This window comes from Oryx dammah, unplaced genomic scaffold, assembly GCF_014754425.2.
Source record: "Oryx dammah isolate SB20612 unplaced genomic scaffold, SCBI_Odam_1.1 HiC_scaffold_16, whole genome shotgun sequence".
Lineage (NCBI taxonomy): Eukaryota > Metazoa > Chordata > Mammalia > Artiodactyla > Bovidae > Oryx > Oryx dammah.
The window spans coordinates 8,528,953-8,550,880 of NW_024070200.1; the positions used below are offsets into that span (position 1 = coordinate 8,528,953).

At 39.9% G+C, this 21,928-nt stretch overlaps 1 protein-coding gene across 9 annotated transcripts in view; it reads right to left on the reverse strand.

Moving 5' to 3' along the window:
- Positions 1–17,522, reverse strand: part of PAPOLA (poly(A) polymerase alpha) — a 54,375-nt gene extending 36,853 nt beyond the window's left edge. For 4 of the 9 annotated variants that reach the window (XR_005723939.1, XR_005723937.1, XM_040257078.1 and 1 more), the window contains exons 1-3: positions 17,297–17,490; positions 2,374–2,559; positions 1,902–1,968 (exon numbers count right to left, since the gene is read on the reverse strand). Coding sequence is in view for 5 of the 9 variants with exons in the window: in XM_040257078.1 (XP_040113012.1) it covers positions 1,902–1,968; positions 2,374–2,559; positions 17,297–17,304 (261 nt within the window). In the remaining 4 variants the exon portion in view is untranslated. Of the gene's footprint in view, positions 1–1,901; positions 1,969–2,373; positions 2,560–4,088; positions 5,386–17,296 lie in introns of those variants that run through there. The other 5 variants (XR_005723938.1, XM_040257077.1, XM_040257074.1 and 2 more) reach the window with 4 other exon arrangements.
- Positions 17,523–21,928: the final 4,406 nt, after the last annotated feature.

Below are 21,928 nucleotides of genomic sequence, written 5' to 3' on the forward strand. Positions count from 1 at the left end.
TTTCTTAATTAATACAACATCACAGAAAAACAATTCAATTGAAAACCTTTTTTTAAATGGCAAATAAACTAAGTGAAAATTCAAATTTTATATAAAATTTCCCCCAAATATTTATAAATTAATTGTAACTAATACATTAAAAATTCTCTACTGATTTAACTGGAGATATTTTTGGTTGTCAGAGTTTGGGGAGACAGGACAGGGGCAGTGCATTCAACTGGAAGAGTGCTGCTTTTTAGATCTTCCAGCATAATCCCTAAAAAAGAACTATATAAGGAATTCTGTGGTTGTCCAGTGGTTTAGATTCTGCAAGGGCACAGGTTCAATCCTGGGTTGGGGAACTGGATCCAAAGAGAGAACTATGTGGTTCAAGTGTATCAACAGTGTCAATATGAAGAAATTCTACATCAAGTCTTAAAACCAACAAAAGAAGAAATGCTCCCTAGGAAAAGAGACATGAAAGATCAAACCTGTAAAGCCTAACCACTAAAGTCCCATTCTCTAACTAATTTACTACTGACAGCCTAGAGAGAAAAGGACACAAATGTGACTAGGAATGAGCATTAATTTCACCAAGTGAAAGTCACTCAGTCATGTCCAACTCTTTGTGACCTCATGGACTATATACAGTCCATGGAATTCTCCAGGCCAGAATACTGGAGTGGGTAGCCTCTCCCTTCTCCAGAGAATCTTCCCAACAGGGATCGAACCCAGGTCTCCCGCACTGCAGGTGGATTCTTTACCAGCAGAGCCACCAGGCAAGCCCATGAAATTAATGAATGTTCTTACCCTCAGGAAAATGAGGAAGAAGAATTATATCAAGAATTATCAGTTAATGAAACAAGGTACTCAAATTACTGAAACAAAACTATCAATGAGCTACAACTCTTGTTTCATATTAAATAAATCTTAAGTTTTGGCCTTGTCTACAGTTTTCAACTTAAAGGTCTAATAAAAAGGCATTAAAGCAAAGCTGTATTTTCTACACAAGAATGAAAATCACAAAGTTCAATAAATGAGTAAAAATACTTAAACCTGCACATCCTTTGCTTTAGCTCAAAAGGAAGTTCTTTTCAAAATACATTCTTACCAAAACTCTATCAATGACAAATATGTAGTACACATAGAATCCTCAATTTTGAATAATCTGGCTGCTAAAGTTTTAGTCAAGTTCCTGAAATATATATACAGTGCTTTAAGAAAACAATATTGTAAATTTGACTAAAGCTAGAAGATTTTAACTTTTCTTCTACCTTGATACCTTGCCTCAGGTTTTCTTCTATTTCTAGTTCTCTTATCATCAATTTCTCAACTGTATTATAGACTAAATATGCATTTTCAACTACCCGGGAAAAACGACCACTATTTATGGAATTTTTTAAAAAATGGCTTCTACACAACTTTTTAAGAATACATTTCCTTTACCAGAAGCCTAGTCATTAATTCAACAGTTGTATTATTTCTTTATTATGAAATATTAAAAACTCAAGGAATGTTATTATAAAAAACTAAATAAACTATTCAGTTTGAGTTTAATATCTGAAGGCCTAAGAATGCTCACTGTTGTAGAATTCCTTAAAAGGTAACAAGAGTCTTGAATATTTAATATATATATTTAATACATTTTTTAAAGCACCTTTTGGGGGAAGTAATATTTCTGACATGTGTAAGTAATCACAGATTTCAGCTTTGAAGTGTTCAACTAAAATGTATTTCTAAAATCACTGAATTTAATTCAGTTTTTCCTGTTTTCAAAGTAGCTGGACACCAAATTCTACTGTCAACAGTCTAAAACAAAAGATTCTAAACATTAAAGACGCTAAATTCACTCAGTAAGAATAGATAAGCCAACTGCTGTGTTCAGCTGATAAATTTCTTCCTATATAGTTAAGTCACCTTACCTTGCTTTCACTGATTTCTCGTATCCACTCTTTTACCAGGTTATTTAATTTTCCCAAAATTAAAATCCTGTTGATAGAGGATATCAGTTATCAAGTTGTTATTCCAGATTACTTTTAATATGCGGCTTCCTAAATTTTAACCAGTTTTTAAGTTATTAGAAAGAAAGTTTATAGTAGTTAGCTACATGTAGGCACTGTTACACTGGACAAGGCAATCTTTTAGCTACGCAAGGCATTCCTCTTTCTCCTGACAATGCTGTAGTACTATACTAACCAAAATTATTGCAAATCAAAATAAAGGAAACAGACCTTTATATAGACGGAAAGTTTTTTCGAGGTATCATTCTTGTTTGAAACAGATATACAATGGGGCGAAAAATTCTGACTCTTGGTACAGAATTCCTCAAAATTAGCCTACTATGTTAATAAAAAATTGTACCTTAAAAGAAGACATAAAGATACACACACTGACCTGCGCTGCAGTTCCTCTTCCTCTTCAAAAACCCCAAAGGGCTTCAGAGTCTCAACTAGCTTCTGTGTGAGTAGGCAGTCAGTCTCCTTGGGGGCTGCTAAGCTGATGGGAGAAGTAATGCCATAGTGCTTCTGTGGCGGCTGTGTTTGCTGTGATCCCTGTGTTGTAACTGGACTGCAAACAGAACTGGATAAAATTACTGCCAAAAAATTTCCACAATTTGAAACAAATCAGCATAACTAGAAAAAATGCATTTCTAAATATAGTGGATTCCCTACCGTACTCCAAAAACATGTTTTAAAACAAAAAGTAATGCAAAAACTAAGTGACCAAGAAGAAAACTTTAGTTCTCCTCCCACTCCAAGGATTTTAACTTAGCTACTATCTAAACAACTAAATAAATTATGAATAGCCGATCAAATATATTGCTAGAGAAAATGCAATCAAGGATACAGTGAACTTCTGAGAAATTTCACTTCTTGAAAAGAAGCCGAATTTGCTAAATTGTTATTTCTAAAGAGATGAGATAAATACAAAAAGTTTTACCAACACAAGAGATTCACCAAGTGGAACTTGAACATCTGACTAGCAATGAATAAAACTCATAGATAATGAGGCAAATAACAGAAACTTAACTTGGAGGGGGAGAACTATATTCACACTAAACTTGTTACACTATTTTTGCTAAGAGATTTACACTTTAACAATGATTAGTCAAATGTTTTTCCGTTTTAAGAAAAATTCTAGATTTTTACAACCAGCAGGGTTTTAACATAACTAGTGAAAAGGTCCAGTATGTTCTAAATGGTTTAGGAAATTAATCTGACTCAATTTCTTTGTGTGCAAGCAATTCTTGTTTTTGTTCTCCTCCCTTTATAAGTCAATGGACAGGGATTCTAAAACAGCACAATTATTAACTAAAAACTGCCTGGTCAAATAATGTACAAAACCAGGTAAGGAGAAAAAGCTAACATTTCAATCAGTTATTTGCCCCAAATTCTGTTCTTTAAGAAATAACTTATTTTATACACATACACATCTCTATTTCTTTCGAAGTTCTAAATATACATATATATATTTAAATTTAAGTGAAATAGCCTACTAGAGCAATAAGGTGCAGGAATCCTATGCAGCTAAGTCCCATTATGCATTCACTACTGTCCTGGGTTCTGGTTTATACTAGGTGGGACCCCGTCTTATACTGTCTTCTGATATCAACACAATACCTAAGAATGCCAGGAAACCCACAGTGTTTACTAACTAGTCAATAGGCTGTACAGCATTTAGTTTATGCTTCCTGAACAAGTTATGCACTGTCTCAATTCAGATTTTACAGTAACATTTGCTGAATAAATGTGAATCAGATAGCAATTTACATCAGATCACTTCCTCCTAGTAACTGTAACATAAACTCCACTGCTATACAAGACTATGATGTCAATTCACAGAGCTGGGGCTCCACGTGAGCACCAAGCACTGTCAAAAGACTAAATATCTCACATTACATGATTAAAATATAGAAGTTAACATAAGTGCAAATACATTTATAGTATCTTGGTTAATACATTATTTTGTCAGTCAATAAATAGCTATTCTCAGGTTCCATAAAACTGACATAAAAAAGGTAGCCCTCAAAACTGTCCAACCATTTCTTCCCACCATGCTCTAATAGATTCCAGATAAATTACATATTAAGTGTAAAAAAATACACTTACCACGTATCTTAGCGTAATTAAATTCTCCTGCATTGTTCATTGCTTCATATGAGTTTCTCCAAGTAAACTACAGCCCTTCATGACCACCCCAGGATTATAAATACTTTTTATAAATGATTTTAATGTTAAGTAGAGCCAGAAAAGAAAACAAATATAAAGTTCAATCTAGCCAGATTTGGTTCAAGTAAGCAATGAAAGCTTTCAAGCCAAGTATAAACTGAATTCATGTTTTCCTAACTTAAACCTCTACTGATTTTTTTTTTTTTTTTTTTTTGAGCAAGTAATAGTTCATTTGCACTCTTTTCCTTTCTGAAGGGGCTAAATTCATTACCAGCTGAGTTTGAATATCACCAAAATATGGATGCCCACTCTCTGTGGCATTAAGCTTTCTTGGCAGACTCATTTTTTTCTTTCTCAAATATTCAAGTTCTTCATTGTCACACAAAAAACAATGCTAGGAAAGTCCACTGTCTATTTCAACTATATTGCCAAAAATACTGGATAGAGGCTCAGATTTCTAAATTCACACCAAGTAAGCTCAGACTTCTAAACTCACACCAAGTCTGCTTACTTTAATTGGAGAGGAAAAATGTTGATGTCTACATTAGTTTCCATATTAACATTCTGACGGGGAAACAAATCATACCCCAGCTATAAATGTTTATTCAAAATGTAGTCACATCATAGAAGATAACCACACTTACTTGACTCATCTAATGCAAAAAAGAACATAAATATCACCTCTCATATGTGTACATATTTAATACAAGTTATATATAGAATATATACTAACTCAAGAACATGTATGAAAGAAATAAAAATAAATCACAACCAAACGAAAGCAAAGAAATAAATACATGTTCTGAAAGGTATCAGACACCTATGCCTCCAATAAAAATGGCTTAAGCTTAGCCTAAGTAGGTAGACTAGGAATTCTAGGATGCCAGATGCTCTGAATGTCTGAAATGTAGAAATATTAGCTATGATTGAATGGCAGAAGTCAAATTTTTCCATTTAATTTTAATATCAGAAATTAAGGAGAGGGACAAAATTTAAGGATCTTTTTTGCTGTCTTGTTTTTAACAAAAATAATATACACATTCTAATAATGGGTGAAAAGTTCTCCTTTACAGAATTTCTCCTGGAACCATACACCAGACAGCTAGCTATCAATCCCAAGAATGCAAAGCTCTTCCTCAAATTCTTGAACATAGGAGCCACCTGTCCATGGTCCATCACTTTTTAGAGACATTTTTACCAACATGCAGTTTTCTTCACACTTAACTATTTAAAAAAAAAATAACTTCTACAATTATATAAAACAATAAGGAAAAAAATCCCATGGACTGTAGCCCACCAGGCTTCTCCATCCATGGAATTTTCTAGGCAAGAGTACTGGAGTGGGTTGCCATTTCCTTCTCCAGGGGATCTTCCTGACCCAGGGATCGAACCCAGGTCTCCCACATTGCAGGCAGACGCTTTACCGTCTGAGCCACCAGAGAATCCCAACTTCTACAATTACATAAAACAATATGGAAAAAAACTAGATACAGAGCCAGAGTATTTGTGATCCATTAAAATTTCTTTCTGGCTTTTCATTTAAATATCAAGAATGCTTATGCTTTTCCTGAATAACTGGTTCACTTTCATCTCATGAACATATTCATGTTTACCTTTAAGCTACCGTCTGAATTCTTAGAGCAAAACTGATGGCCATCCTGCAAGTTCTCTGCAAAAATCCAAAAATCACTGTACTTCTGTAAGAACTATTTTAGTACCCTAATTTCTAGTTTTATACCTCTGCCCTGATCCATCCTCTTCATCTACCTTTAATGTAAACATCTTGCCAGCTTTCAAAATATGACTAAAGCCTTTTTAAATCTTAATCCTTTCTGTATCAGAGCAAGAGATAAATTGTGCCCTACCCTTCAAAATTACAAAGGGCTCTCCCAGTGGCTCAGTGGTAAAGAATCTGCCTGCCAATGAAGAAGATGAGAGTTGGATCCCTGGATCGGGAAGATCCCCTGGAGAAGGAAATGACAACCCACTCCAGTATTCTTGCTTACAAGTCCCAAGGGCAGAGGAGCCATGGTGGGCTAGTCCACGGAGTTACAAGGAGTTGGACAGGACTGAGTGAGTGAGCGAGCTCACATGCACAAAATTACAAAGGGCAGCCCAACACTCCTCCGGAGAAGGCAATGGCACCCCACTCCAATACTCTTGCCTGGAAAATCCCATGGACGGAGGAGCCTGGTGGGCTGCAGTCCACGGGGTCGCTAACAGTCGGACACCACTGAGTGACTTCACTTTCACTCTTCACCTTCATGCATTGGAGAAGGAAACGGTAACCCACTCCAGTGTTCTTTCCTGGAGAATCCCAGGGACGGGGGAGCCTGGTGGGCTGCCGTCTCTGGAGTCGCACAGAGTCGGACACGACTGAAGAGATTTAGCAGCAGCAGCAACACTCCTTCCCCCATTCTACTGTTTTGGGGGTTAGGAAGGAGGAAGAGAGCACAATACTAAATATTTTCAGAGTTCTCTCTTATAACATAGGGGCATATTCTTTATAATATTTAAAATAATTTACACCAAGGCAAAGCTTGCACATAACACATGCCCACCTTTATTTTTTTGTTTTTTAAACTCCAACAATATTTTATGTAACAACTCGATTCCAACACTTGTTCTGCTCTTGGCATTCTTGGCCCCACTCCTATTCCCTGACTATGCCAGTCTGCCATCCACATAGCTACCCAACATTACCCTCCTAAAACAGGGCTTCCTTAAAAACCACATGACTTCTGGTATAAAGGCATTCAAAACTGGGTCCACAAAATCTGCTCTCAACCCAAAAACAACCTGATCAAGAGAAAGCAGGCCTGATTTCACTTCTACTAGTTATGCTGCTCTGATGTCACCTCTGCCATTAGCTGTGTCACTTTTATTAAGTTGTACCTCTATGGAGTCATTAAAGCTCTTCTCTGCTTTGGATGGCAAACTAAAAATTTAAATACTGTAACACACTTATGTCACAGAAGACCAGTTTCCAAACACAAAGATCCTTCCCTTCCCCATGCTAGGCTGTCTAGGATCTAAATCTAATTAGGGTACTTAGAAATGACAACATTTTTGTGAAACTGGAGTATGAATGTAGGCTGCTTATTTTGGCTAGAGATTTGTTTCAAAAGCTTAGGCATCCAGTTTAAACAATACTTGCACTCTGAAACATTAAGAACCACTCTACTGCCACAAATATAAAGCTAACTCAAATGCTGCAAGTTCCTATGATTTGTAAACCAGTTAAGTGATTTCCCTGGTGGCTCAGACAGTAAAGCGTCTGCCTTCCATGTCGGACACCCGAGTCTGATCCCTGGGTTTGGAAGATCCTGTGGAGAAGGAAATGGCAACCAACTCCAGTACTCTTGCCTGGAAAATCTCATGGATGGAGGAGTGTGGTGGGCTACAGTCCTTGGGGCTGCAAAGAGTCAGACACGACTGAGCGACTTCACTTAAGTAGCCATACTTTCGAACAGTCAAAGTATGATCAGTCATGGATATAGTATATTGATGACTACTTCAAGTAAGTGAGGAAAATAAGGAACACGCCAATGAAAACCTGCATTAGTACTTGTTTTCACTAACTGAATGAAATCCAAGGAGGATTTTCACTTTTACACACACAAAAAAAGGCAAAAACACGGCTCGTTTGTTTTGCAATCTGTTTCAGAGGGAGCCTGCACCCTGAGCGGCAAGAGTGGCACTACTACCAACCTCCTTTCCCAGCAAATATGTATGTTCACTATCAAACTGCCATAACTTTGAATGGTGTCTGTGAGCTGCTATGCTTTATCTCAATTTATTCTGTGCATCTGTTAGCAAGATGCATGTAAGGTAGCTGCTTCTTCATTTTATGCCATTTTGGCTTACAAAAGGTTTCACAGGACCCCTCTACTTTCAGATACTGAGGGAAACCTGTATCCTTAATATGTTCTTATATCAACTTTTTTAAAAGTTTCATTGCAAATCAAGGAAGAACATTAAGACAATCTTTTTTCTGTCAGATTGGAGAAAAAGAGGGCTGATGTATATCTGGTAAAAATGAAAGACTTATAAACATCTAATGTTAGCAATGCTATAAGAAAATGAGCACGCTTATCCATCACAAGGGAGGTGAACTTGGCATATAATTTTTAAAAGCAATCTAGAGTCGTCAATTTTTTTTAAAAGCTATGTCTAGCAATTTCACCTCTAGCAATCTATCTTACACAATTCACTAGGACACAAGGATTCAAACTGAAGGCCCTGAAATTGGAAGACTTATGCTCTTTAATTTACATTTTTAATACATAAAATGTGTCCAGGAAAGCACAAATTTCTACTGCTCATGAGGTAGGAATACAATCGATCAGAGAGAGATAGGCCAAATATGGGCCCCAAATCCTGTAGAGCAACAATGATCTTGAAATGGGCAGTGCCTATTCCAGCATTATCCTTTATAAAGGGACCATGCTTGGTATTTGTAAATAAATACCTCTCGTGACCCCACAGATTCTGGAATTTGACCTTTCTCATAGGAATAGTACAAAAGATACCCAAGGTTGTTCGCTGGAACATTGTTCACAGTGCACTACGAACTGGAAACCACCTAAATATCCATTAATATGATATAGGACTGACAAATTATGGTGCCTTCTTACAACTTAAACCTACGCTACATAAAAAGAACGAGGTAGTAGCATGGATGATGCTCACCATGTTAGGTGCTGCAGAATGTAAGTATAATAATAGTATTTACTGAAACCTCAGGATATTCCAGTGTGGCAAGCACGTCACATTATTCCCAACTGTTCGAATGACTCTACTATTACCTGTCTCCATTTTACAGATGGAAGAAACTAAAGAGAGGCAAGTGAAAGTGAAGTCGCTCAGTCGTGTCTGACTCTTTGCGACCCCATGGACTGTAGCTTACCAGCCTTCTCCGTCCATGGGATTCTCCAGGCAAGAATACTGGAGTGGATTACCTTTCCTTCTCCAGGGGATCTTCCCAACCCAGGGATCAAACCCGGGTCTCCCGCATTGGAGGCAGACGCTTTAACCTCTGAGCCACCAGGGAAGCCCAAAGAGAGGAAAGGCTGACCTAAATTCACTGGGTCAGGGTGTGACCTCAGGCATCTGACTGTAATAGTTAAGCCTCCAGACATCTTTCATAACATACAGTCTTGTATCTTCAAAAATCATTTGTGTATTACATCCATCTTGTTGTTCAGTCGCTCAGTTGTGTCTGACTCTGCAACCCCATGTACTGTGGCCTGCTAGGCAAGAATACTGGAGTGGGTTGCCATGCCTTTCTCCAGGGGATCTTCCCCACCCAGGGATCTAACCTGGGTCTCCTGCACTGCAGGCAGATTCCTTACCATCTGTACCACCTATGTCTATTATGTCTATACATGCATAGAAATGTAACAAGCAGAACTGACTGGTGGAATAATTTAGTCTTATAACATTTTGTTTCGATTTGTTAAAGTATATTTTTTTAATTGATGAAATCATACAGAAGTTGAAAATCTAATTCTTACTATTTACCATTAAGTTTGTGATAGTAAAGAGGCCAAACCTCCCACCCCTGAAATCATTCCCCAACAGCAAGAGACACCAAATAACTGCTCAATTTAAGTCAATAATTAGCATTTTGATTACTGGCTCTGTAGTTTATCCTAATCAAACAGTTAAAGAACTGAAATAAAAACTTTAAGATGGCCTCTTCAGTGTAATGCTCTGTGATTAGAAAATTAAATACAAACCATGATTTACAGCTTTAGAGCACTGGCAAAGCATTCAAGGTTATCTATCAAACTTCATTAATCCAATTTTCCTAAAAGCACTTTTTCCTCATTTATTTTTTTCCAAAAAACTATATTACGAGGGTGAAACTTACTGAATTAGGATCCCAAGTATGTATGAGAGACAATACTAAAATCAGGAATACAAAGACAGTCTCTATCTTTAGTGACAATCTCAAATTTGGTCAGGGATTCAGATCTTTAAACAAAAGATGGGTGCAAAGTAAAAGCTTACAATAAATAGTACAGAAAGAAAGAATCAAGGCTATGCCAAAGAAAAAGGATAAGGAGGTGTGCACTCTAAACTGGAGAACAGGAAAAAAGCAGTCTCAGCAGATAACACACTAACCGAAAGGACAACAAATCACCAATGGTGTTTTCGGAAATAGTTAATATTTAACGGCTTTCACCTCAATTTAAACAAAGCTCAAGCTACTGATGAATCCCTGCCTCCTCATATGGGACATTTGGAGACCTCATATGGGAACTGGAGACCCATCATATTAACAGGGCCAACTGCCTCAAAATGTAGATACTAGTCAACAGAAAACACTCATTTCTTGTTAGTTTTAGCCATTAAAGTTAAAACTGAAAGCTTAGCTTACCTTCCTTGAAAGCAATCAGATAAATCATAATAACATGATATATATATCTTTATATATAATCTTTAGGTGTAAATTATATAATTTGCTATTTAAAGGCCTTAACCATAAACATAATGTGTCCACTCAAGCAGGATAAAAGGACACTGAACAAAATAAGAATATGTGATCTCTCTAAAATATCTGAATGTGCACTAAATATTAATTCTTAGCAGAAATAATACAATCTACTCTTTCACAAGAAGTTTAAAATACATTTAAATTTTACTAGTAGCTTAACAGTCAAGCTTACAGTATTTGCTAAGACGTTATTCTAAATGGCTATATCACCTTCAGCCTGTGTAAGAGGTACTAAATATAGTTAGAAACTAACTACAATCTTAAAATATGTCGTCCAGGTGGCTCATCCAACCACTATTTAGTAAGCATCAGAGCACCTACAGATGAAGCAATAGTTCACCCTCAGGGGGAACAAATTATGATGAATCCCAAGGTCAAACTTTGGAAATAAACGGTTGATTATACAGAGAAAAGCACTCATTACTCAATTGTAACAAAGGCCAGGTATTTCCCCCTCTTTCCTAAGGGCACTTCTGTCACTTTGCCGTCTAAAAGGGGCTAGAAGTAAAAACAACAAAAATGGCCAAATGACAGCATTCTTGCATCAGTATTTGTCATGCATAATTTGAAAATGAGGGAAATGTAACTAGAGAATCTAAAAAAATTTTTAAGTGTATCAGAAAAAAAATTCAACAACATATTATATCATAGTATTATACACATTAACTCCAGGATATACAATTTAGATGCTAATAACCAAAATGACAGGAATACTATTCTTAAATAAAACCTTAAGAACTACAAAGACTGTAAAAATACAAGAATCTGGTTTCTGAAATATAGAGGGAATAGAAATTTGAGAGACAATTCTATAACAGAAGAGAAATAAAGATTATCTATTTTTAATTTCTACATTTTCTTCTTCCCCAAGTTCTTAAGTTTTCAAATCAGAATGCTATAAAATTCTGCAAACCTGCAATCCAAAGATTAAACAAATCTTTTTCGAGAACCCGATCTTGAAACTTAAGTATACTTAAGACACATCGACAGGCGCCAACCGAGTTGAGGTACACAGGAGATACTCCAGTATGAGGATGAGAATGAAACATGGAGCCCAGAGTCGAATTTGGTTACCATCTACAACTTAGTGGGCTTCCCTTGTGGCTCAGCTGGTTAAGAATCCGCCTGCAATGCAGGAGACCTAGGTTCGATACCTGGGTTGGAAGATCCCCTGGAGAAGGGAACAGCTACCCACTCCAATATTCTGGCCTGGAGAATTCAACAGACCATACAGTCCATAGAGTCACAACCAGACATGACTGAGCAACTGTCACATTCATTCATTCATTCAAGAACGAATCTCCCCTGCAATGGGGCTGTTTCATGAGTCAGAAATTGAGACTGTACAGTCATTTAAAAGCTGCTGAAGAATCAGGATGATGAACATACCAAATAAAAGACAAGCCTCTTCCACCACCCAAAAGTGAAAAATAGCTGGGACTCCAACTGGCCTCATTTTGCCTAAAGTGAGCTTTTATAAACTTGGCTACAAGCAACTGAAGGTGAAATTTAATTGTAATGTTAACTTGAAGTAGTTCAGCTGCCAAGAAATGGAATATTCTGATGAATCAAAACATTTTAAAAGATGTTTTCAAGCTAGAAGGCTTAAGGGAGTGGTGGTGGGGGGCAGTTAGAGTAGGAAGTGAATAGGCTTATAAATTTACCCAGATCCAATACTTTCCCTCCCAATTTCTCCATCAAAATAGCATGCATTGAAAACATGTTTATGGTAAAAGATCACATGGGCTTTCCCACGGCTCAGCGATAAAGAATGCACCTGCGATGCAGGAGACGCAAGCTGGATTCTGGGTCAGGAAGATCCTCTGGAGACGGGAATGGCTACCCACTCCATTATTCTTGCCTCGGAAATCCCATGGACAGAAGAGCATGACAGGCTGCAGTCCATGGGGTCATCAAGAGTCGACACAACTGACTGACTAAACAACAATCACATTTCAAAACCATAAGCATCATTATTAAGCAGCAAGCAGCTCATTACAAAACCTCTAAATCTTAAAATCTGATAATCAAAACTCTCAGACGTTACCCTTCTTAAAGATTACTTAATACACTGTGTTTCACTGACAACAAAAAACGTCTTTGTATCAGGTATGTCCATTCCTCCAGACAGTTCAAAACCCAGCAGAGATGCTGCACTGACACCACCATTGCGAATAGCAGCCTGACAGCTGTCAGCTGTCACTATGCATCAGCAGTTCTCAAACTTCTGGGTCTTAGGACTCTCTTACAAGTCATAAAGACTCAAATAAGCTCATGTTTATGTGGATTATGTCTGTCACTGTTTAGTGCATTAGAGATTGCAACAGAAATTTTTTAAAATGCCAATTCATTTAAGTGACAAGAGATCTATCATATGCCAACATAAATGATTTTTTTTAATAACTGTTTTCTAAAACAAAAGATGTAGTGAAATAGCACTATTCTACATTTTTGCAAGTCTCTTTAATTCTGGTTTAATCAAAAACAGCTGGATTCTCATGTCTGCTTCTGCATGCAATCCTTTTTGATAAACTGTTTTGGTAGATGCACAGGAAGAAAACCTGTATTTACACCACTCTAAGTGGAAAGGAAGAGTATTTTAACAGTCTTTTCAAATAACTGTAGATATTCTTCTTTAATACTACACCAAAATGCCCCAAGTGGTAATTTCTTAAAGCCTAGTCACAATATGAAAGCAGAAACCACAGCAAAAAACCCTTTATATTCTTGTATTAAAATCCACTGGTCCATCCTGCACTTACACCTGCCTTCCAAATGTTGACACATTTTAAAAACCACAGTATTTTTAAAGTGTTCATTAATATCACCATCAATCAAATCAGAAATATTTTTAATTATTGGGAGGCTGACAAGTTCACAACGGCAAAAACAAGCATTACAAAATTCTAAGTTTTGCTTGAAAGCTCAAATTTTACCACTGACTACATTGTCAGTTGTTTTCCTTAAAGACAGACTCCATTTTTCAAGCAAATGCTAAGTCATCAAGTATAAACATCATGGTTCATCACTTGTTCTTTCAGGTAAAAACAGAACTCCATAAGAAAAGCACTAGCTTAGCTCACAAATCAACCAGGTGAGCGCTTCACAAAACAACCATCCTTTTTAGCAGCTTAATGTGTACTTTCCATTTAATCACAACATATTTAAAATACAAACTGAAGGGTCAAGAGTTTTAGTAAAATTAACATTTTTACTGCTTCATCAAGGACTTTTTCAAATTGTGTGTCTGTGTGCATGTGTGTAGTGAAATAACAACTAGAAGGATACGGCACCTCTGGCTCAATTCTTCCTAAAGCACAAGCATCATTACCCATTACTTTTACAGCACTGGTACAAATATCAACAGACTGAAAAAGATATAACATCTCAACACTGTGAATAGTTTGGATTTTATGTACTCTCGAAGGATCAAAGACGTCCAGACTTCTACAGGTCACAGTCTGAAAGCCACCGCTACACATTACTATCCACCAAATGGTCCCAGTTCTAGCTCTTATCGCTACATGAAACTACTCCAATTCCCCCCTTTTTGGTGACAACTCCAAGTATCTGGAAGAAAAGCTATTGTCTCCTGCCAACTCTTGCTAAATATCTCTTCCAATAATATCCTACGAATGTGGCATGAATGTTAAATCATTGATAACGTTTATTCTCCTTGAAGTCTTTTCATTACCAGTGATAGCCAGAAGTGAGTTGAAAAATAAATAAAGATCTAACCAGCACAGAATAAGGCAGAAATTGGAATATCGTCCCCATACAGTATTATACTTTATATTAATGCAGTGGCTCTCAACAAGATTTTAGTGCCCAGGGTACACCTGGCAACATTTGGACACATTTTTGGTTGTCATTACCAGAATACGGGGAGTGAGAATCCTGAAATCTAGAGGTCAGGGATGTTGTTAGACACCCTACAATACACATGACAGAATTATCGCCCTAAAATATCAGTAGTACCAACATGAGAAATCCTGTATTAATGGGTCTGAAGACTATCAAAAATCTTGGAAACTTCATCACCATGGCTCTTAAACCATGTCAGCTTTTCAAAATTATATGTGCAATTAGACATCCTTTGGGACAAAATATGGTAGACTTGTTCACAATACTTTCTAATGATTTTCTAATGATCTAACTTCAATAATCTGTTTTGGTTTTATCGATTCTGACAACTTATCTATGGTCTATACCTTAACCCCACCCCCCATACAATTTTAACAGCCATACTGAACATGTAACTGGAAGTCAAACACAATACAGTTTGCAAATCACAATTCAAAACATGAAATAAAATTAATGACACCAAAACATGAAAAACAAATTAATGGGGGGCAGGGAGCCTATTTAACTTGGCTGTCTTTGGCCTTTCCAGTTTATTTCAATCGGAGAAGGCAATGGCACTCCACCCCAATATTCTTGCCTGGAAAATCCCATGGACGAAGGAGCCTGGTAGGCTGCAGTCCATGGGGTCACTAAGAGTCGGGCACAACTGAGCGACTTCACTTTCACTTTTCACTTTCACACATTGGAGAAGGAAATGGCAACCCACTCCAGTGTTCTTGCCTGGAGAACCCCAGGGACAGTGGAGCCTGGTGGGCTACCGTCTATGGGGTCCAACAGAGTCCGACACGACTGAAGCGACTTAGCAGTTTATTTCAAAAGGGCTACAGTACACTTAGGGTTAAAAATAAGAGGGACAGCTAATGAATATCTGTCCACATTTCAAGAAACACACTAGAAAGGCAACATCCGTGTGTGGGAATCTGCTGCCTTCACTGTGTCTCCCATTTTAAACATCTGAACTAACTTTCCAAAAATCTGAAGCACTTAGGTCTTTAAAAGAAATGTATACTTCCCTTCCCCAAGGTTGGGAAAAAGTAGGTATAAAAGAACTGTCAATTTCTAAAAGACATAAATTATTTCATTAAACCACTTTAAGAACACATTTTGTGTTCAATGTTTAATACTGACATGATGGATTATCAGAAAGAGAAGTCCTTTTTTAAAAACAGCAGTAAAATGTGAGCTCATTACTGCAAACATTAAGGTTGACTTTAATAGCTGCTGAATTGAAAAATGCCACAAAAATCCTGCTAAGACTCGGTTCTCCTAGTAACCCTTTTTATCGTTCCATAAAAGGAAGAAATCAATTAACAGGGGCCTTGCAGATTACAAGACTTTAGGTCTATATATTTATTAAAACAAATGTTCTCATTACAGAAATAATACGCTGATAGGCCTCTTAACAAAATGACTGGAGTGGGTGAGAAGGAGCGTGAAATTCCTTTCTAAAATATCGTGTAAAGTACGACAGGTGTGTTTAATGCCTGTTACAAAGTTACAGCCTCACCTGTAAAGAGAGACACATACATGTACATAAATAAATAAAACTGTAAAACCATAATCACATATATTTGCAGAAAAGTTGATTTTACTTAAAAAAAAAAAAAAAAAAAACCTGAGGCGCTAAAGTAGGTGTCAGAAACTCTAAAATTTCTCTTCTACCTTGAAGCAAAACTTCAAGGGTCGATTACATGCTTGGGGGCTACAACGAAGAGAACGCCTCAGCCCTTCGTTTCTTACCCTTGAATTTTCAAAAACGGAAGAAATGCAGTCTCACTACTTAGGCCTCTGCACTGCTGTGTATATACGCAGGGAAAAAACCCTGTAATCTTTCAACAATGAGTTCTCAAATTACATCCCAGTCTTTCAAAGAGAAAAAGAAAACTTAAAAACAAAAAACAAAAAACCTCTACAAGGCAAAGAAAGTAAAAGATGTAGGCCTAGTGGGATTAAAAGCCGAAGACGAACTACAGTAAGAAAAAGTCTACCATCAGAAAAACAAAAAAAGTTATCACTGCAGATGGAGAGAGACGGAAGCAGGAAGAACTCCGGCGACCCTATCAAAACAAAACCGGGAGAGCAATACGTAACGCAAGGCCTTTCGATGGGGGCGCCCGGGAAAATGCCCCTTTTCCGGGGACTGGAAGACTGGAGGGGACTGGGGCGGGTGGAGGGGATAGAGGTTTCAAACAGCGGGGCTCGACGCTCAAAACTGGGTGTTTTTTTTTTTTTTTTTAACTCGTGTTCATGCAAGCTGGAACGTGAAGTGGGTTAACACTGGCGCACGACGTGGGCCAACTTGGAAACGGTGAGGAGACGTAGGCCGGGAACAGAAGCAGCGGAATGAGCCCGCCAGGCACCGGGGTGGGGGCGGGGGGGGGGCCAAGCCCGAACCCCCAGTGCAGACCCGGCGAGAAGCAGCAGGGCCTTCCGCCCGGGCCGCTGGCCACCGGATTTTTTTTTTTTTCCCTCGCCTCCTTTCTATTATCGGGCCAAGCTCGAGCAGTCGAGTTAAAAGAGATTCCTCCGGCCCTTTTCGGAAGGGGAAGGGCCCCCCGGCCCAACAGCCGCCAAAGCGAGGGAGTGGGGGAGTAGTGGGAAGCGGGAACGGAGCACAAGGGGGAAGTGAAGCGGCGAACGGGAGAGAGGAAACAGGAAGAGCCCCAGTCCTGCCGGCCTCCCCCGAGGGGCGAGGGCCCGGCTCCCGCGACCCCTCCCCCTCGCCCGACGCCCCCCAAGGCCCCGTCGGCATGCGGGAGAAAACAGAATACAAATCACTTACAACGGCATCGTCTCCTGCGCCGGCACCGCCCAGTCACTTCCCCCCCGCAACCGCCGCCGCTGCCGCCCTGGGCATGATCCACTGAGGCGGGAGGGAGGGGGGCGGGGGCCTGCCTTAGCCCTGGGTCCTACCCCACTCCCGCACCCGCTCCCGCCGCTTTAAGCGCTTCTCCTCCTTCCCCTTCGTCCTAACATGGCGCCCGAGCGCTACCACAGCAACGTTCTAGAACCGGTGACGTCGCCACGCACGCCGGGCGCGCGCCTGCGCGCAGCAGCCGCACGGCGCCGCGAAGCCTCACGGGAAGGGTAGTTCAATAGCCTGCTTGCGCCCCAGCGACTTCCGTCTGGCGCCCCGGCAACTTCCGCCCGGATCCCGTCCACCTTCCGCCGCTGCATTCTGGGTGCGGGACAGGGTGAGAAAGGTGAGGGGTTCCTTCTCTGAGCGGCGGAGGGGAGCGGGTGTCCCCTCTTGTCGGGCTGGTCTCGTCGCCGATGCGTTCCGGACTGCGCGCGGCAGGGCCCGGAGAGGGGCGTCGCTTCTGGTGCATTGTGAGATCGCCCAGGTCTCGCCGCCCGAGGTCGCGCTGCTACTCGGACCGGTCGGTAGAGGCACTTGGAGGGGCCTGAGGCGCCCGCGCGGGCCCACCACTCGCCCCGGGTGCCAGTCGAGCGCGGGGCTCGGCACGGTGTCACTGAATTGTAACAAGTCACTCAGCCTCTCCTTGTTTTTCTGAAGAGTGAGTGTCTGCCTGCTTCCCAGGGGACTGGCGCCTGTTGAATGCGGTCATGCAAGAGGGGTGCTTGGCACAGCCAGCAACAGAGAGGAGCGCAGGGTCGCCGCTAGGACTCTCCTGCCCTGCTAGACTCAGTTTAACTCAGCGTGAGGCCTTGAAGGTGTTCTGCCCACTAATGTGTACGCAGGCCCTCGAGAAATAACTTGAGTGAATAGAAATTTGAAGGCTAGGACTCTGATGACCGCGGCTTCGGGAACACGAGCTGTTGTGTTTTTGTTTTTTTTTTTTGACAACTGGGGCCCTGGAACTCACTAATAAAGCTGTCACTCAGTAGAAACGTAGGTGGCCGTAACCCTTGGAATGTTAGCAAAGGCCTTTTCGCCTCCAGTTTCCCCAAGGCTATGTTTTTTTTCAATCCATTCTGTTCCTAAGCGTTCACTCCGAACCTCCAGCCAAAGTTTCAGAAAGAATGTCCTAAACTGACTAGACTCTTGATTCTCCTTCCTTCGAATTTAGAACTCATTCCAGAGGGTCACACAGAGCTTAATGGAGGGCAGGGGAGCAGTCATAAGGGAAATTAAAGTTCTAAAGAGCAGTCAAATAGGGGAAATTAAAGTTCTAAAGAGCAGTCAAATAGGGGAAATTAAAGTTCTAAAGAGCAGTCAAATAGGGAAAATTTAAGTTCTGAATTCTTTAAACATGTTAATATGCCTTTGTAAATTCTCAGGAAGTCTAACCAAAGATTTCCCTTTTTTTTCACCAAACGTTTAGTGGGACTGGAAAACCACAAGGGTCTAAAACCCATATTGTCCAATAGGGTAGCCGTTTGTCACCTGTAAAATGAGGCTAGTCCATTAGATATGATGTAAGTACAAATCACATGTGTTGTCAGAGATACTGACAGTTTTTTATATCTTGATTTAAATATAATGCATTAAAAATATGAAAATTCCAACTGTTTCTTTTTACTTTTTAAAATGTGACTACTGGGAACTTTGCTGGTGGTCCAGTGGGAAAGACTCTGTTCACAATGCAAGAGGGCCTGGATTCCATCCCTGGTCAAGAAACTAGACCCCACATGCCTCAACTAAAGAGTTTGCATGAGACAAGTGACAACTAAAGATCCTGTGTGTGCAACTAAGCTACAGTGCAGCCAAATAAACATCTTTTAAAAAACTTGACTGCTACAAAAATATAAATTATATACGTGGCCCTCAATTGTACTGAACAGCAGTGGCCTGGAGACAGACATGTTTTATTCCAGTTCTACTCATTAGCCCTTAGCTCTTGTGGCTTTAGTTGGGGGCCCAGTAATAGACTTGTCTTTAGATTTTTTGAAAATCTAAGCTCCAGTGAAATTAATAACGTGTTTATAAGTAGCTCATAAAAATGGGCACTAATGATGGTCAAATACTGACCCATTTACCTTACATTCTGGGTGAGTGAGAGCAGATAAACACGTGAACGTATAAGGGAATTATACTTCATAATAAGAACCAAGAATAAAAATAAATCAGTTCAACTTTAGATACTGCGGTCAAACAGTCTTTCAGAGGAGCCAACTGTTGACTTGAAAAAGAGGCACACCATGAGAGTTAAGTTTTATTTGGGGCCAAATGAGGACTGCAGCCCGGGAGACAGCATCTCAGATAGCTTGGAGAAACTGCTCCAAAGGGGTAGTGCAGGAAGGTCAATATATGTGATTTTGGTGAAGGAGGAGTTTACACAATCAAGCACTTAATCTTAGGAAAGGTTTTCTGTTAGTCAGGAGGAGCTGATGTCACCAGGAAGGGATTTAGTACTTTTCTAGATATGAGGAGATGCAAGGATTGGGATCATGAAATCAGTTCCTGAAAATAACTCTACAGACCTGTTCCACCAGTTTCCCTGGAGCACAAAATGCCTCATTCTCCACCCTGAACTCCCTTCAGATCCTATTGGAGGTCAAGAGCTGCAGCAGCAAAGGGTTCAATCCTGCAGAGGCAGATGGCAAGTGCTTTTGGCAAGGGCCAATTTATAGCTGACACAGTCTGACCTGAGACCTGTAGCCTTTCTGAAAGATGTGGATCTTTTTGTGAATAGGGAAGACTTTGGAAGTTATAAAATGGGAATGAGATTGTTGTTCAGTTGCCAAGTCGTTTCCAACCCTTTGTGACCCTACGGACTGCAGCACAGCAGTCTCCCCTGTCCTTCACTATTTCCCAGTTTGCTCAAATTCATTTCCATTAAGCGAGAGATGCTGTCTAACCATCTCACCCTCTGCCACCTTTTGCTCCCAATCTTTCCCAGCATTGGGGGTCTTTTCCAATTAATCCAATTTGAGAGAGATTTAGGCATTGTGGTTAATCCTGGTTTAAGTTTCTAGGAAGGGGACAGAACAAATGAATTAGGAGACAAGAAGATAACTGAGCCAGGAGATAAGATTGTGAGAATGGTTTGATATGGGTCGATTTTGATGTGCCTTTGGGACCTTCAGAAAAGTCTGTGAGGCTATTGAAAACACTCCAGGAATTGAGATGTAAAGGCTGGAGACAGATTATAAACTCTGAAAGCAACTGATGGTGTCTTGGAATCCTATTTCAGTTCTGGAAGGGCTTTGCCTCACTGGGCCACTACAATCTAATCCAACTCATATTTCACAAGTGAGTAATGAGCTAGGTGGTCACAAATCATCAATTAAGGATGTAGTTTGAGCCATGGAAAGTGGAGAGTGAGATAAAGCCAATTATCAGTTTTTGGTTAAGACAATATCTGTATAGTGTTAGCCTTGACAATATCTGTATAGTGTTAGCCTTGCCTTGCATGTCCTTGGAGCTCCAGCCCACTACCTCCAGCTGCTGCCTTATTGCAACAGCCTGCCCCACGGCCTGCTTTCCACCAGCTGCTAAGAAAGGGGGGAGATGTTTTTCTACCTGAATCTTAAGTATCATTCAAGTTGCATTTTCCACACAAACTGTACTGGTGGGAAGATTCCCAGATTGGTTATCTTAGGTACATAGTGCATGCAAATAAAACAATGCAGAGGAATTTTAAAAAAATATTTATTTAATTGGTGGTCCTAGTGGTAAAGAACTAGCTTGCTGATGCAGAAGACTTAAGAGATGTGGGTTTGATCCCTGGGTCAGGAAGGTCCCCTGGAGAAGAAGATGGCAACCCACTCCAGTATTCTTGCCCGGAGACTCCTGTGGACAGTAGGGCCTTACGAGGTACAGTCCGTAGAGTTGCAAGTCTTAGCCATTAGAGTCGGAGAGTCGGAGTATTAGCCATTGGACCACCAGGTAAGTCCCATGCACAGAAAATACTTTTTTAATTTCTTCACCTATTGAGGACTACCTGGTTTGTATTTCTGTGTTATTTAGGAGGTGATCATTGGAGACACTGTGTGATACAGAGATTTTTTTAATCCAAATAGTAAACTATAATGACTCATTTGGCTACTACTGGTGTATACTTTTTAAAATTTCAGTCAAAAGGCAGATTTATGAGTCACTAAAGTCAAAATAATAGCAAACACTTCTATCTAATAGTGCTGTTCTCTTGAGCTATCTTTTCATTAAATTCTCACTCCCCTTTTAGATGTTGATGTTTTGAAGAATGTGTCTTCTATCATTTGCGTGAAAGGAAGGACTTGCAGGAAAGAGAGAGGATGGTCACATCACAGGTCTTTTCTGAGTCCCAAGTGTGGGTTCTTGGCTTCGAGCAGGAAAGAGTTCAAGAGTAAGCCACAGTAAAGTGAAAACAGGTCTATCGGGGGAGGATACACACTCCATAGATAGAGTGGGGGCCATGTCAGGAGGCAAGAGCTGCAGGGGAGAATGGGGGTTGTCAGTTTTTGTAGGGGTGGGTAACTTCACAGGCTAATGAGTAGGAGGAGTATTCTAGCTATTTGGGGGAAGGGG